The 14,444-nt window shown below is 36.6% G+C and overlaps 1 protein-coding gene across 5 annotated transcripts in view; it reads right to left on the minus strand.

Moving 5' to 3' along the window:
• PDS5A (PDS5 cohesin associated factor A) overlaps nt 1–14,444 on the minus strand; it is a 133,383-nt gene that overhangs the window by 45,641 nt on the left and 73,298 nt on the right. For all 5 annotated transcript variants that reach the window (XM_063107949.1, XM_063107950.1, XM_063107951.1 and 2 more), the window contains one exon: nt 8,932–9,047. In XM_063107949.1, coding sequence (XP_062964019.1) covers nt 8,932–9,047 — 116 coding nt within the window. The remainder of the gene's footprint in view (nt 1–8,931; nt 9,048–14,444) is intronic.

Here is a 14,444-nt window from a genome sequence, read left to right on the forward strand (position 1 = left end):
ACATTTTCTTTCTTCTTAGACAAACATCTGGTATTGGGATTCCTGGGTTGGATGGTGATATTATACGTGTGTTGCAAGAAAACTATTTTCCACCTCACCAATGCTTGGTTTGGCCAGTCTACATCTTCGCCAACACTTGGTATGGTCAGTATCTTTAATTTTAGCCATTCTAATGGGTATCTTGTGGCATTTCTCATTATTATTTGAACTTGCGTTTCCTGAATGAGTAATAATGTTGAATGCCTTTTCTTATGCTTATTTACCATTTTTCTGTCTTATCTGGTGAAGTGCCTGTTCAAATCTTTTTCCCTTATTAAAACTGGGTTATTAGGGCCAGTCTGTGGCTCACTTGGGAGAGTGCGGTGCTGATAACACCAAGGCCATGGGTTCAGATCCTACATAAGGATGGCTGGATCGCTCACTAGCTGAGCATGGTGCTGACAACACCAAGCCAAGGGTTAAGATCTCTTTATTGGGCATCTTTAAAAAAATAAATAAATAAAAATAAAGTTGGATCATTTATCTTATTATAAGAGTAGTCAGAGTTCCTTATACATTCTGGATATAATCCCTTTATCAGATACATGCCATGCAAGTTTTTTCTCCTACTCTCTGGCTTGATTTTTCTTTTTCTTAATGGTGTCATGCAAAGAGCAAAAAAGTATTTAATTATCTTTCATTGTTTGTGCTTTTATGGCTGGTCTAAGAAATCTTTGCTTACCCTATAGTTTGTTCTGAAGTTGTAGCTCTGATGCTGTATTTTTTCTAAAAGTTTTTTCCAATTTGAGAAAAATATTCTTATTTAAGCTTGTTAGGAGTTATGCATTAATTTAACAAGATTACAAGTGTGTTAAAAAAATCTGTCAATGTATCTGATCACTTGTGATAGGTTTCATGCATATATTTATTTAAGAAGTACTGACTACCCATTACGTCCCAAGACTTATGATCTATCTTAGAAATACAGGATAAAACAAGAAAGGCATAATCTCTGCTTTCACTGTAGTGTTGGTAATCATCACTATGAGTCAAGGAGCTATAAGAGATCCAAGTCTTGAAACCAAGACTGTAGTCCTTCCACTTAAGAAAGTATTTTTCCCTATTTATAAATTTACTTATTTATTTTGGGGAGGGGACTGAACTGATAAGGCTGCAAGGCTGTGAGCACCACCTCCTCATTTATAAATTTGATAAATAATTATACTCCATATACTTCACAGGGTTATCATGAAGCAAAAGATCATATCACGAATTCAACTACCTCTTCAAAACTGCTTACGGGGCCGAGCCCGTGGCGCACTCGGGAGAGTGCGGCGCTGGGAGCGCGGCGACACTCCCGCCGCGGGTTCGGATCCTATATAGGAATGGCCGGTGCACTCACTGGCTGAGTGCCGGTCACGAAAAACTACAACAACAAAAAAAAAAAAAAAAAAAAAAAACTGCTTACGAAGTCTCCTATATGTCCCTTTCTCATCTAAGCGAACTGTTACAAATCCTCACCATTCTAATTCAGGTCTAAATCTTTCCATTGAGCAAACAACCTCCCTTTAACATAATGGAGAATAACAGAGGCCTTGAGGAAAACTTCTAATTTCCATACCTTATCCTCTAATCTCCTCTAATTTGTGTCTATTATTTTGTAATGTCATAGGGGAAGATGTCCTTCTCCCTGCTTCTCTTCCTTAGGGATGTTGCTCCATCATAGTTATATTCCCCATCTCCTATCTTCAACCTCTCTTCTTTTTAATTAGTGCCTTTCAAGTACTCAAAATTCTTTCATTAAAAACAGCAAAAAACTCTTCTTCAAGCTTACTCCCATTCCATCATCTCATTTTTTCCTTTACAGTCCCATTCCATCATCTCATTTTTTCCTTTACAGCTAAGCTGTCTTCCTTGGTTGTCCTCAAATCCCAATTTATCTCCTAAAGTAGAGTTGGTTTTCTCACACGTCAAGGTAGCAAAGTGGGAATTACTGGGCTCCTGTTGAAAATAGGCTAGTTCAAACCAGGGTTGAGCAGTTTTCTCTACTCAAATATTATAATTTTATCTGTATACCATGAAGTGGATGTTGGGAAGGACTGTCCTTTGCCCTTCTCAGTCCATGGTACTCTGCATTTGCTCTTGCTACGCCACAGAAGCTATTCTGGCTATTGTGATTTGTTTTTGCCTTTTACTAATCCAATGAATGCCTTTTAGTACTTATTTGACTTCTGGGTAGCATCTGACGCCCCCCCACCCCACCTTTTAGTCCCTCTTTGGCTTCTACGATATCACTCTTTTCTGATTTGCCACTTTTGGCCATGCTCCCTAAAATCAATTTTTTTAAATTTAATGAATGCCTTATCTTCTGCCAGCCCTTCAATTGTTAATTTCTCTCAGGAGTCAGTCCTTAACCTTTTTCTTTTTTAAATTTTACCCTCTCTCCTGAATTTTAACCATTATTATCACAATGACTACTTCATTTTCAAACACTATCTACAGACCACTGACTAACTGTAGCATGTGTATGTTTATCTAAATGGATGTATGGGGGGCCGAGCCCGTGGCGCACTTGGTAGAGTGCTGCGCTGGCAGCACGGCGACGCTCCCGCCGCGGGTTCGGATCCTATATAGGACTGACCGGTGCACTCACTGGCTGAGTGCCGGTCACAAAAAAACGACAAAAAAAATAAATAAATAAAAATAAATGGATGTATGGGAAACGGGCTGCCCAGCTTGAGGCCACGTCCTGCCCCGACTCGCTCTCGGGATCCCGGGTGAATATTTGTCCCCCTGGGCCTGGCTGCCCCACTCGCCCTCTTCCTGATGGCGCCACCTTTCAGAAGAACACTTCTTTTACAACGTTGACTGGATAGGCCTGAGGGACCGCTTCCCCCCACAGGCTGCGGACGGCTGGGGGTTCCCAGCGAGCCATAACAGGGAAAACGTGAGGCTCTGCTGGGGATATTTTTAAAGGTCGACTAGCCTCCTCCATTTCTTCAGCTGCCGCTTTCTCTCCTTCAACTAAACTTTGGTGGGATACAACCAGTGACCATCCCAAGTATAATTTCACATGAGCCATCAACAATGGCACCTCTCCTGCAAATCACAGGTTGCTGTTCACTACACACAAGGGACGGCGCTCGAAGGAAATCTGTAGTTTTGACTTTTAGAACCTTACAGAGGAAGAACGAGGCTGAGGCGAGAAAGGAGGAAGAGTGGTGAGACCTGAGTTTCATTAGAAGATGTGCTCCAGAGAGAAGAGTAGAAACCGGGATTGTTAATGGATACGACACCCAAGAAGCAAGAAACCCAGTCAGAGTAATCACGGGGGCAGTGGCGTAAGTGGCACCGGTAGTAGTGGCATCAGTGGCAGCGGCAGGGAAACTGGCATCAGCGGGGGAACTGGCAGCAGCGGTAGCGGCAGCAGTGGCGGCAGCGGACCGGTGGCAGTGGTGTCGGCGGCAGCGGTGTGAGCGGGGCAAGTGGCAGCGGCAGGAGCGTCACCCTGCGGTACGGCCACGTCACCCAGCAGCCCGGCAGAGTCCAAGCTGACCAGAGAGGTGGCTCCCCCGAGAGGCCCAAGACCCGAGGCAAACACACACACAAGGCACTAGTGGCCAACTGAGTAGTCACTGAGGTAGCCATACCAAATTGGCAACCACAGCAACATCTTAGTCAGTCAATAGTGTCAAACCTGTGGACTGTGAAACCCCCTGCCACAATGAATAAACGTCAAAGAAAAGATACCAGAAATACGAAAAATCAAGAAAGTACACCATCCAAAGATAATAAATTTCAAGCTCTAGATCCTATAGAACAAGAAGCCCTTGAAATGACTGACAAGGAATTTCGAGTGATAATTCTAAGGAAACTGAATGAGATACAAGAAAACTCAGCTAGACATCATGATGAAACGAGGAAAAGTATACAGGACCTGAAAGAGGAAATGTACAAGGAAATCAATGCCCTGAAAAAAAATGTACCAGAACTTGCCAAACTGAAGAAGTTATTCAGTGAAATAAAAAACACAATGGAGAGTTTAACCAGCAGGCTTGTGGAAGTTGAAGAGAGAACCTCTGAACTTGAAGATGGACTGTTTGAAATAACACAAGCAGACAAAAAAAAAAAAAAAGAAAAAGAAAAAGAAAAAGAATCAAAGGCATTGAAGAAAATCTGAGAGAGATATCAGACAACCTTAAGCACTCAAATATCTGAGTCATGGGTATTCCAGAAGGGGAGGAAAAAGGAGATTGCATTGAAAACATATTCAACAAGAGAGTGGCAGAAAACTTCCCAGGTATAGGAAAAATCACAGATCTTCAGATCCAGGAAGCTCAGAGATCTCCAAACGTATTCAACCCAAAAAGGTCTTCTCTAAGACATGTTATAATCAAACTGGCAAAACTCAAAGACAAAGAGAGAATCTTAAAAGCTGCAAGAGAGAAGCGTCCAATCACCTATAAGGGAGTCCCAATCAGGCTAACATCAGACTTTTCATCACAAACCCTAAAAGCCAGAAAAGAATGGGATGATATATGCAACATACTAAAAGACAGAGATCGTCAGCCAAGAATACTCTACCCTGCAAGGCTATCCTTCCGAAATGAAGGGCAAATAGTATATTTCTCAGACAAACAAAAACTGCAGGAGTTCACTACCACACAACCACCCTTACAAGAAATTCTCAAGGCAGTACTGGGTTTGGTTCCTGAAAAATAACTACCACTGCCATAAAAACCCAAGAAAAATCTAAACCCGCTAGTATAATAAAAATGGCATTCATGAAGAGAAAACAAACAAACAAAAAGGCTATCTACAACCTAAGGAACCAACAAACACAGAAAACAAACAGCAAATCAGAAAGCAAGGAACAAAAGACACCTAAGACAACCAAACAACAATCAATAAAATGCTAGGAATAAATCAACACTTTTCAATAACAACTCTTAATGTAAAAGGCTTAAATTCCCCAATCAAAAGACACAGACTGGCTGACTGGATTAAAGAGGAGGACCCAACTATATGCTGCCTTCAAGAGACCCACCTCACCCATAAAGACTCACATAGACTAAGAGTGAAAGGATGGAAAAAAATTTACCATGCAAACAGAAAAGAAAAACAACTTGGAGTAGCTATTCTTATATCTGACAAAGTAGACTTTAAACTAAAAACCATAAAAAGAGACAATGAGGGACACTCCGTAATGATAAAAGGACTGATCCATCAAGAAGACATAACAATCATAAATATGTACGCACCCATGTTGGAGCAGCCAGATTTATAAAACAAACTCTATTAGACCTAAAGAAGGAAATAGACACTAATACCATAATAGCAGGGGACCTGAACACCCCACTGTTAATATTAGACAGAGAATCAGCAGAGAAACACAAGATCTAAACAATACTGTAGACTAATTGGACATGGCAGATACCTACAGAACATTCCATCCAGCAACCTCAGAATATTCATTCTTCTCATCAGCACATGGATCATTCTCCAGGATAGATCACATATTAGGTCACAAATCAAGTCTCGATAAATTCAAAAAAATTGGAATTATCCCATGTATTTTCTCAGACCATAATGGATTAAAACTAGAAATCAAAAACAAACGAAATTCTGGAGACTATACAAACACATGGAAATTAAACAGCATTCTACTTAATGACATATGGGTCCAAGAAGAAATCAAGCAGGAAATCAAAAAATTTATTGAAACTAATGAAAATAATGATACATCATACCAAAACCTGTGGGATACTGCAAAAGCAGTATTAGGTGGGAAATTTATTGCATTAAATGCTCACCTCAGAAGAATGGAAAGATGGCAAGTGAACAACCTAACACTTCACCTTAAAGAACTAGAAAAACAAGAACAATCCAAACCCAAAGTTAGCAGATGGAAAGAAATCATTAAGATCAGAGCAGAACTGAATGAAATTGAAACCCAAACAACAATACAAAAGATCAATGAATCAAAAAGTTGGTTTTTTGAAAAGATAAATAAAATTGACAAACCATTAGCATGGCTAACAAAAGAAAAGAAGAGAGAAGATTCAAATAACAAAAATTAGAAATGGAAAAGGTGATATTACAACTGATTCATCTGAAATACAAGGAATCATTCGAGACTACTATAAACAACTATACGCCAACAAGTTTGAAAATCTGGAGGAAATGGATAAATTTCTGGACACACACAAGCTCCCAAAACTGAACCATGAAGACGTAGAAAATCTGAACAGACCAGTAACCATAAAGGAGATTGAAGCTGTTATCAGAAGGCTCCCAACAAAGAAAAGCCCAGGACCAGATGGATTCACAGCGGAATTTTACTAAACATTCAAAGAGGAATTGACACCGATTCTTTACAAACTATTCCAAAAGATTGAAACAGATGCAAATCTCCCAAACTCATTCTATGAAGCAAACATCATCCTGATACCAAAACCAGGTAAAGATATAACCAAAAAAGAAAACTACAGGCCAATATCCTTGATGAATATAGATGCAAAAATCCTCACTAAAATACTAGCAAACAGAATACAGCAACACATATGTAAAATTATTCACCACGATCAAGTGGGATTCATCCCAGGGATGCAAGGTCGGTTCAACATATGCAAATAAATAAACGTGATACACCATATTAATAAAATCAAACACAAGGACCATATGATCATCTCTATAGATGCTGAAAAAGCATTTGATACAATTCAACACTCATTCATGACAAAGACCCTCTATAAGTTAGGTATAGAGGTAAAGTATCTCAACATAATCAAAGCCATATATGATAAACCCACTGCCAATATCATCCTGAATGGGGAAAAGCTGAAAGCTTTTCCTTTAAGAACAGGAACTAGACAAGGATGCCCACTCTCACCACTCCTATTCAACATAGTGTTGGAAGTACTAGTCAGAGCAATCAGAGAAGAGAAGGAAGTAAAAGGCACCCAGACTGGAAAAGATGAAGTCCAACTGTCCCTGTTTGCAGATGACATGACCTATATATCGACAGCCTAAAGCCTCTACAAAAAAACTCTTGGAGTTGATAAATGATTTCAGCACAGTTGCAGGATACAAAATCAACACACAAAAATCGGTAGCATTTCTATTCTCCAATAGTGAACATGCAGAAAGAGAAATCAAGAAAGCCTGTCCATTTGCAATAGCCACCAAAAAAATAAAATACTTAGGAATTGAGTTAACCAAGGATGTGAAAAATCTCTATAATGAGAACTACAAACCACTGCTGAGAGAAATTAGAGAGGATACAAGAAGATGGAAAGATATCCCATGCTCTTGGATTGGAAGAATCAACATAGTGAAAATGTCCATACTACCCAAAGTGATATACAAATTCAATGCAATCCCCATCAAAATTCCAAAGACATTTTTCTCAGAAATGGAAAGAACTATCCAGACATTTATATGGAATAACAAAAGACCACACATAGCCAAAGCAACACTGAGCAAAAAAAATAAAGCTGGAGGCATAACACTACCTGACTTTAAACTATACTACAAAGCTATAATAACCAAAACAATATGGTACTGGCATAAAAACCGACACACCGATCAATGGAACAGAATAGAGAATCCAGAAATCAACCCACACACCTACAGCCATCTGATCTTTGACAAAGGCACCAAGCCTATACACTGGGGAAGAGACTCCCTCTTTAGCAAATGGTGCTGGGAGAACTGGATATCAATATGCAGGAGAATGAAACTAGACCCATACCTTTCACCATACACTAAACTCGACTCAAAATGGATTAAAGAATTAAATATACACCCTGAAACAATAAAACTTCTTAAAGAAAACATAGGAGAAACACTTCAGGAAATAGGACTGGACACAGACTTCATGAATACGACCCCAAAAGCACGGGCAACCAAAGGAAAAATAAACAAATGGGATTATATCAAACTAAAAAGCTTCTGCACAGCAAAAGAAACAATTAACAGAGTTAAAAGACAACCAACAGAGTGGGAGAAAATATTTGCAAAATATACATCTGACAAAGGATTAATATCCAGAATATATAAGGAACTCAAACAACTTTACAAGAAAAAAACAAGCAACCCAATTAAAAAATGGGCAAAAGAGCTAAGTAGGCATTTCCCTAAGGAAGATATACAAATGGCCAACAGACATATGAAAAAATGCTCAACATCACTCAGCATCTGGGAAATGCAAATATATCTAGCTTATCTACCGAAATAATAATTAGTGCAAGAGAAAAGTATTTACAAAAAGTTTACAATAGGAAATCATTAGAAATAACTGAAATTATGGGAATAGTTAACAACAACCACAAAATACAATGGCTGTCAATTAGTATCCATCATGCTAGGCCACTCACTTTTTATATATTATCTCTAATTTTCACAATCATCCAAAAATGAGATGTTATATCTGTATTAAAGATGAAAATAAATAAAAACTCAGATAAATTAGAGGTTTTTTTTCAAAGCCAAACACAGACTCATGTTTTGAAACCAGACACATCTAATGGCAATCCTGTCCTCTTTACAAATACCATACTATTCTCACACATCAAGTGAAGAGTAGTATAACATACTACAGAATATTATGTGGCCATTAAAATGTTTAAGAAAACTCAGAGGTTGGTTGACAGCCATACAGATCTAAAAGATTCTTCTTTCTTTCTCTACGTTCTGAGTTTTCTTTAATGAACACATATAGGCTAGAAATAAACACAACAGCTCTTTAAAAACAAAAAGCATTAATTAAAAAAGTGAAAAATAAAAAAATTAGCAGGGCTTCTTTCAACTTGAATGATGTATGCTTCTGCCATTAAAAAGAAGTATAAGGGGAACGCTTTTAATTTTCTTTAGGGACCCCAGAATTTAAATTTAGAACATTGTAGTTTCAGATTATAATCTATTTTTGAGTGAATGTACTTCCTAGCTTACCTTATGGCTTCTGAATCAATGTGCACAGGTGCAATTCTTTCCAACAGAAATTTAACCATCTCTAGAAAAGGATTTGTTGGCTGTTTAGGATTTGCAAGTTTCCGAGCTATTTCTCTCTATGGAAAGGAAAGAGTTTTACCATAAGTTTAATTTGCTTTCACATTTTTCAAAATAAAAATGATTATAGGCATAAAAAGCATTTACAGATTCAAAACCAGGAGAAGTATAAAAAAAAAAAATCTGTTTTGGACTCTAACTAAAATTTATAACTCATTGAGCAATCACTGCAAAATCTGGACAGTGGAGAACAGAAAGGGGATGACATGGTTTCTGAGTGATTTCTGCCTTTTGTCTATTTCTCCCATGAAAGTATTTGTTTTGTATTATAACCTTTTTTAATGTTCTACTTCTGAAAAAAATAAAATAATTTGCACTTTCATGGGTATGTTTTATTGGTTTTTATTATTTCATAATTTGACAGAATATTGTGTTTTGTTTCAGTTAATTTCTTCTTTTTAAGGGGGGGATATTCATAAGTTTATAAATATTTGTAAAGTTTTCCAGTTCTGAAAAAACATATTTGAGGGATAAATGACCATGCACTTTCCTAGAATTTTATTTATAACTTAGACACAGAATTATTGAAGGCTGTTTGATGGACCCCAAAATAAAAGTAACTCTCTTAAGAATAAAAGCAACTCTCTCAAAGATTGTGGTGTTACATCAAATAGCTCCTACAAAGAAAGACTCTTGCTAAAAGGTTCTACTGAAGATGAGGAATTAATAATTACAGAGACAGACTCCCCAAAGGTGAGGTTAAATTTATAGTGTACTGAGAAGTGGGGAAAGAAATTTACTTTAAGAACTAGACATTAATTGAATAGTTCTGGTGAGCAATTGTGTATCTTAGCTGAGAAGATAATGCACATTAAACGTGCTTTTCCAAATTACGAAGTAGTAACAAATGGCACTCACTAGCTTTTTACATTAAAAAAACCAATATTTTAGTGATATATGTTCAGGAGGACAAAGGAGAAAGGAAAAAAAAGATACCTATTGTAGTTTCAGTAATACCTTGACATAATTAATTATAAAAGTCATTAAATTAAATATCCATATATATATTATTAGATCACATGTCTAAATGATTGAGATTCTGAAGAAAATTTCTTAGTCATAAGGAGATGCCAGATTTATTTTAGCAAGCTGTAATTAACTGAGAGCAAAATTTCAGCATTTGAGAAAGTAAGTATATTTTTATTCATTGCTTAATCCTTACATTCTTTGCTCTAAGCCAGAGTTTCACATTTTAAATTTGAATTTAAATACTATCCCATTTTTTTAAATTAATCTTATTTTGTGAGGTACCCCCAAAAGGGGATTTTTTTCTCTAGTACAAAATTTAGTTGCTTTAATCTAAAATAAATATATCAGGGGCCAGCCAGTTAGCTAAGTTGGCTAGAGTGCAGTGTAATAACACCAAGGTCAAGAGTTCAGATCCCCATACCGGCCAGCCACCAAACAAAACAAAACAAAATATGTCAGAAATTGTCTAACAACAAATATGACTACTAGAAAATTGCTAGGCAAACTATCATTGGTACACACTGAGTATCCCTTATCCGACATGGTCAGAACCAGAAGCATTACAGACTTTCAAAAAATTTTGGATAATATTTACAGAATATATACTGGGTAAGCATACCTAATGCAAACATCAGAAATCCAAAATGCTCCAATAAGCATTTCCTTTGATTGTCATGTTGGCACTCAAAATAAGTTTGGATTTGGGAGCATTTCAGATTTCAGATTTTCAGAATAGGAATGCTCAACTTGTACCTTGGAACAGGTCCCTAACAAATGGAAAAAAAAGGCAATAGGAAAGACAGTTATGTTACTACACATAAGCATAGAAGAAATTAAAAAGTAAGTGATAAGGTAAAAAGAAGAATGTTCAATTATTTAAACACCTTAACAGAACTATTTAAAATAAACCAAATATATATAAATACTAGACAAAAGAGTTTTTAAAAACTGACATTTTTAGCTGGCTGATTAGCTCAGTTGGTTAGAGTGCTGCCTTGCAACACCAAGGTCAAGGGTTCCAATCCCTCTACCAGCCAACCATCAAAAAAAAAAAAAAAAAAAAAAGAAAAGAAAGAAAAAACGGACATTTTTATATTCCTACATAGCAATCTTACATTTAGGTTATCTTCCATAACAACTATTTTAAAATATAGATGTGATAATCTGAAGAGATATTGGGGACAGGCAGCAAGTCAAATTAATTTCTGGCAGGTAAGTAGAAACAAATAAAGTTTTCTTTACATATTCAAGAAAAAAAGAAATAGCTAATACACAAACAGAAAAATCTAAGACCAACAAGAAGTTTTATAACTGAAAACTAGTTGAGAAAGCCTCAGCTAGAAGTAATCATATGCAATCCTTTTAGGAAGAGACATTTGGCAGAAAGAGTTAAAGAGTTCTTTCTGTATCCCTGACAATGTTTCAGAAATTTCTGATCAAAACTATGCTATCAGGTTAGGTTAATACTACTACTAGTACATACTTACTAGTTACATAAGTTATTTAATATATTAAGAATTTTTAAGGAATATCAAAGTGATAAATAAGTTCCATTTTCAATAAGGTTATAATTTATTAATCCCATTATTATAATATGTTTCAAAAAACGCTGTATCCACATATCCCCTTTCTTTTTTGTATATTTGTTCTTTCTTATTTTGACCAAAAAAGAAGTATTCATTAAAAAAAAAAAAAAAAAAAAAAAAAAAAAAAAAAATTCTTTCATGTGTATAGTAATCCCTATTTGTTTCATTGCTAATCAGAATTTCTTAGGGGATTTAATATTATCAATATTTTTCGCAGCTGCAATAAGTAAACTAGATAAGGATATAGCAACTTTTAAGGAAAGCAATATCCAAAGGTTTAACTGTCATATTAAAGTGAAATGTATCATTCTCATTCAATTACAGAAAAGAGTCAAAAGAAAACAGAAAACATTTTATGACTGTTACTAAATAGCGTAAATTAGCACCTCTCTCCCCTTTCCTTCATTTCTTCTCTACCTCCTCTAGGAGATATAACTGCTAATATATACCAAACAGGACTGAATCTCAGACTTCTAAACACAACTGCTGAGAGTTCACACACGGATATCTTCTATCTCTAAAGCATCTCCTCTGATATCCAGGCACTGAAGCTGGAAATACAACATTTATTCTTGACACAGTGGTCTAATTCTCACTCATCCTTTAAGACACAACTCAGGAGTCACTTATTCTAGAACAAGTCATTCCTTGACCTATTTCCACCCTGTCTGGGATGAGTGATGCTCCTTTGTATTACCAAAGCACATGATTCTATCAGAACACTTACCACATTGTATTCTCTACTGAAATATTTGCTTCTGTCACCTAATCTGCAAACTCCATGAGAGACCATGTATCATACAACTTACTATATAATGCAGTGAACTAAAACAGTGTAAGCTTTATCAAGGAAAAAAAATAATATTTGTACTTCTGAACATACAATGACTATTTGGATAACCTCATGGAGAAGGGTTTTTGAACCACTCATATCAGAATCACTTTGAGATTAGGTTAAAAGATGAAGATTCGTGATCTCACTTAAGACCTATCTTAGGGCCGAGCCCCTGGCGCACTCGGGAGAGTGCTGCGCTGGGAGCGCAGCGATGCTCCCGCTGCGGGTTCGGATCCTATATAGGAGTGGCCGGTGCACTCACTCGCTGAGTGCCGGTCATGAAAAAGACCAAAAAAAAAAAAAAAGATCCCTACTGTTCGTTACGTATTTGTAAGACTGTAAGAAGTACCATTCCTTTAAATCCTATAGGGCAGTGCTGGCAGTTCTGTGTTAGGCCATATCTGAAATTTCATCTTACTTAAACCTTTCAAAAATCTTATGAGGTTGATATTATTTATAGATGAAAAAAATGAGGCTCAGAAATATTGGGTAATTTACTAAAGGTCACACTAGTAGTAAATGGTATAGTTGAAATTCTTTTTTTTTAAAAAGATGACCGGTAAGGGGATCTTAACCCTCGACTTGGTGTTGTCAGCACCACGCTCTCCCAAGTGAGCAAACCGGCCATCATTATATAGGGATCTGAACATGTGGCCTTGGTGTTATCAGTACCACACTCTCCCAAGTGAGCCACGGGCCAGCCCATAGCTGAAATTCTTTAAACTGTTTCATTAAATGCCGACTAAACAAGCTTCTGGGAAAATCTCAAAATTGGGTAACCACCATCACATGACGGCAACAGAACATAAAATAGCAAGAACATCTGAAGCTATGGCAAATATTTGGTCGTTCTCTAGAACCAAGGTGTGGAAACCCGAAACCTGATATCTAAAGAGAAAGTAAATCTATATATTACATATTTCAGTAACACTGCTCACCCTCTTTCACTGTATCACCACAGACATGAGCACACACATCTATAGTGTCTGTAGAAATTCCTTGCTCAAAGTATTTTTAATAAAATTTTTCAAGAATGGAACTTGGAGAAAGGGGGAGGAAAATGTTAGATCTCCATGCCTACTACTTGTAATAGTCACCTTTTCAGAAATGAGAGAAGACTGTTCTTTAGAAAAAAAGGAGGTGGTGGTAAATACACATTATGGGACAGAGAAGGGAATCCCAAGGATAAAATGAAAGGTACATAGGATGACAGAAACTAAATTTCAGGTTTGCTTTTTTTTTCTTTATTCTTTTCTTCTACGTCAGAACAAACCTATCAGAAAAGGAATGGGATAGTGGAGGAAATATGTAATCAATATTCAGTTATCCCCAGGGAAAAGGACAAATGACAGAGAGATTCTGGAAAATGGCAAGAACATTTTATAACAGTGGTTTCCTGTAGTGTTTAAATGGTATTACAAGTCCTAATTTATATATGAGAACATACAGATAAGTTGAATAATGTTCTCAAGTCACACAATGCTAACATAAGAGCTAGGAAAGAAGGTATCAATACTATGCTCTTTCCAGTGCAAGTGCAGTCTTCATCTCTACCTTCCTGGTTCCTAAAATCAGGAGCACTGATTGGCTGTACTGTGTGGCTGTTACACTCATCCCAAGATATTTTAATTGCAAACATCTGTTTTATATTTACTTTTTGGATTTGGGAACTCTTGGATATTTCTGGTCTGACAAATAATAGGGATTTCATGTTACTCCCATTTTTTTAAACTCAAGCTCAATTTCTATTTTCTCTCAGACCAAAAGTAGAACTTGATTGTTCTTTCTCCAGGTCCCTATTTCTTAAGCACTACTTGGTTTTTTTTTGTTGGTCTTTCAGAGAATGATTTAATGTACATAAAGAACACTATCATGGATCTATGAGATATGTGAAATATTGGATGAGAAATTTCACCTCCTAAAAATATAATGTCCTTATCTGCAAAATGAAGTGGTTAAGCCAAATGATCTCTAACGTATTTTCAAGCTATTTCATTACATGATCT

Source organism: Cynocephalus volans, chromosome 9, assembly GCF_027409185.1.
Source record: "Cynocephalus volans isolate mCynVol1 chromosome 9, mCynVol1.pri, whole genome shotgun sequence".
Lineage (NCBI taxonomy): Eukaryota > Metazoa > Chordata > Mammalia > Dermoptera > Cynocephalidae > Cynocephalus > Cynocephalus volans.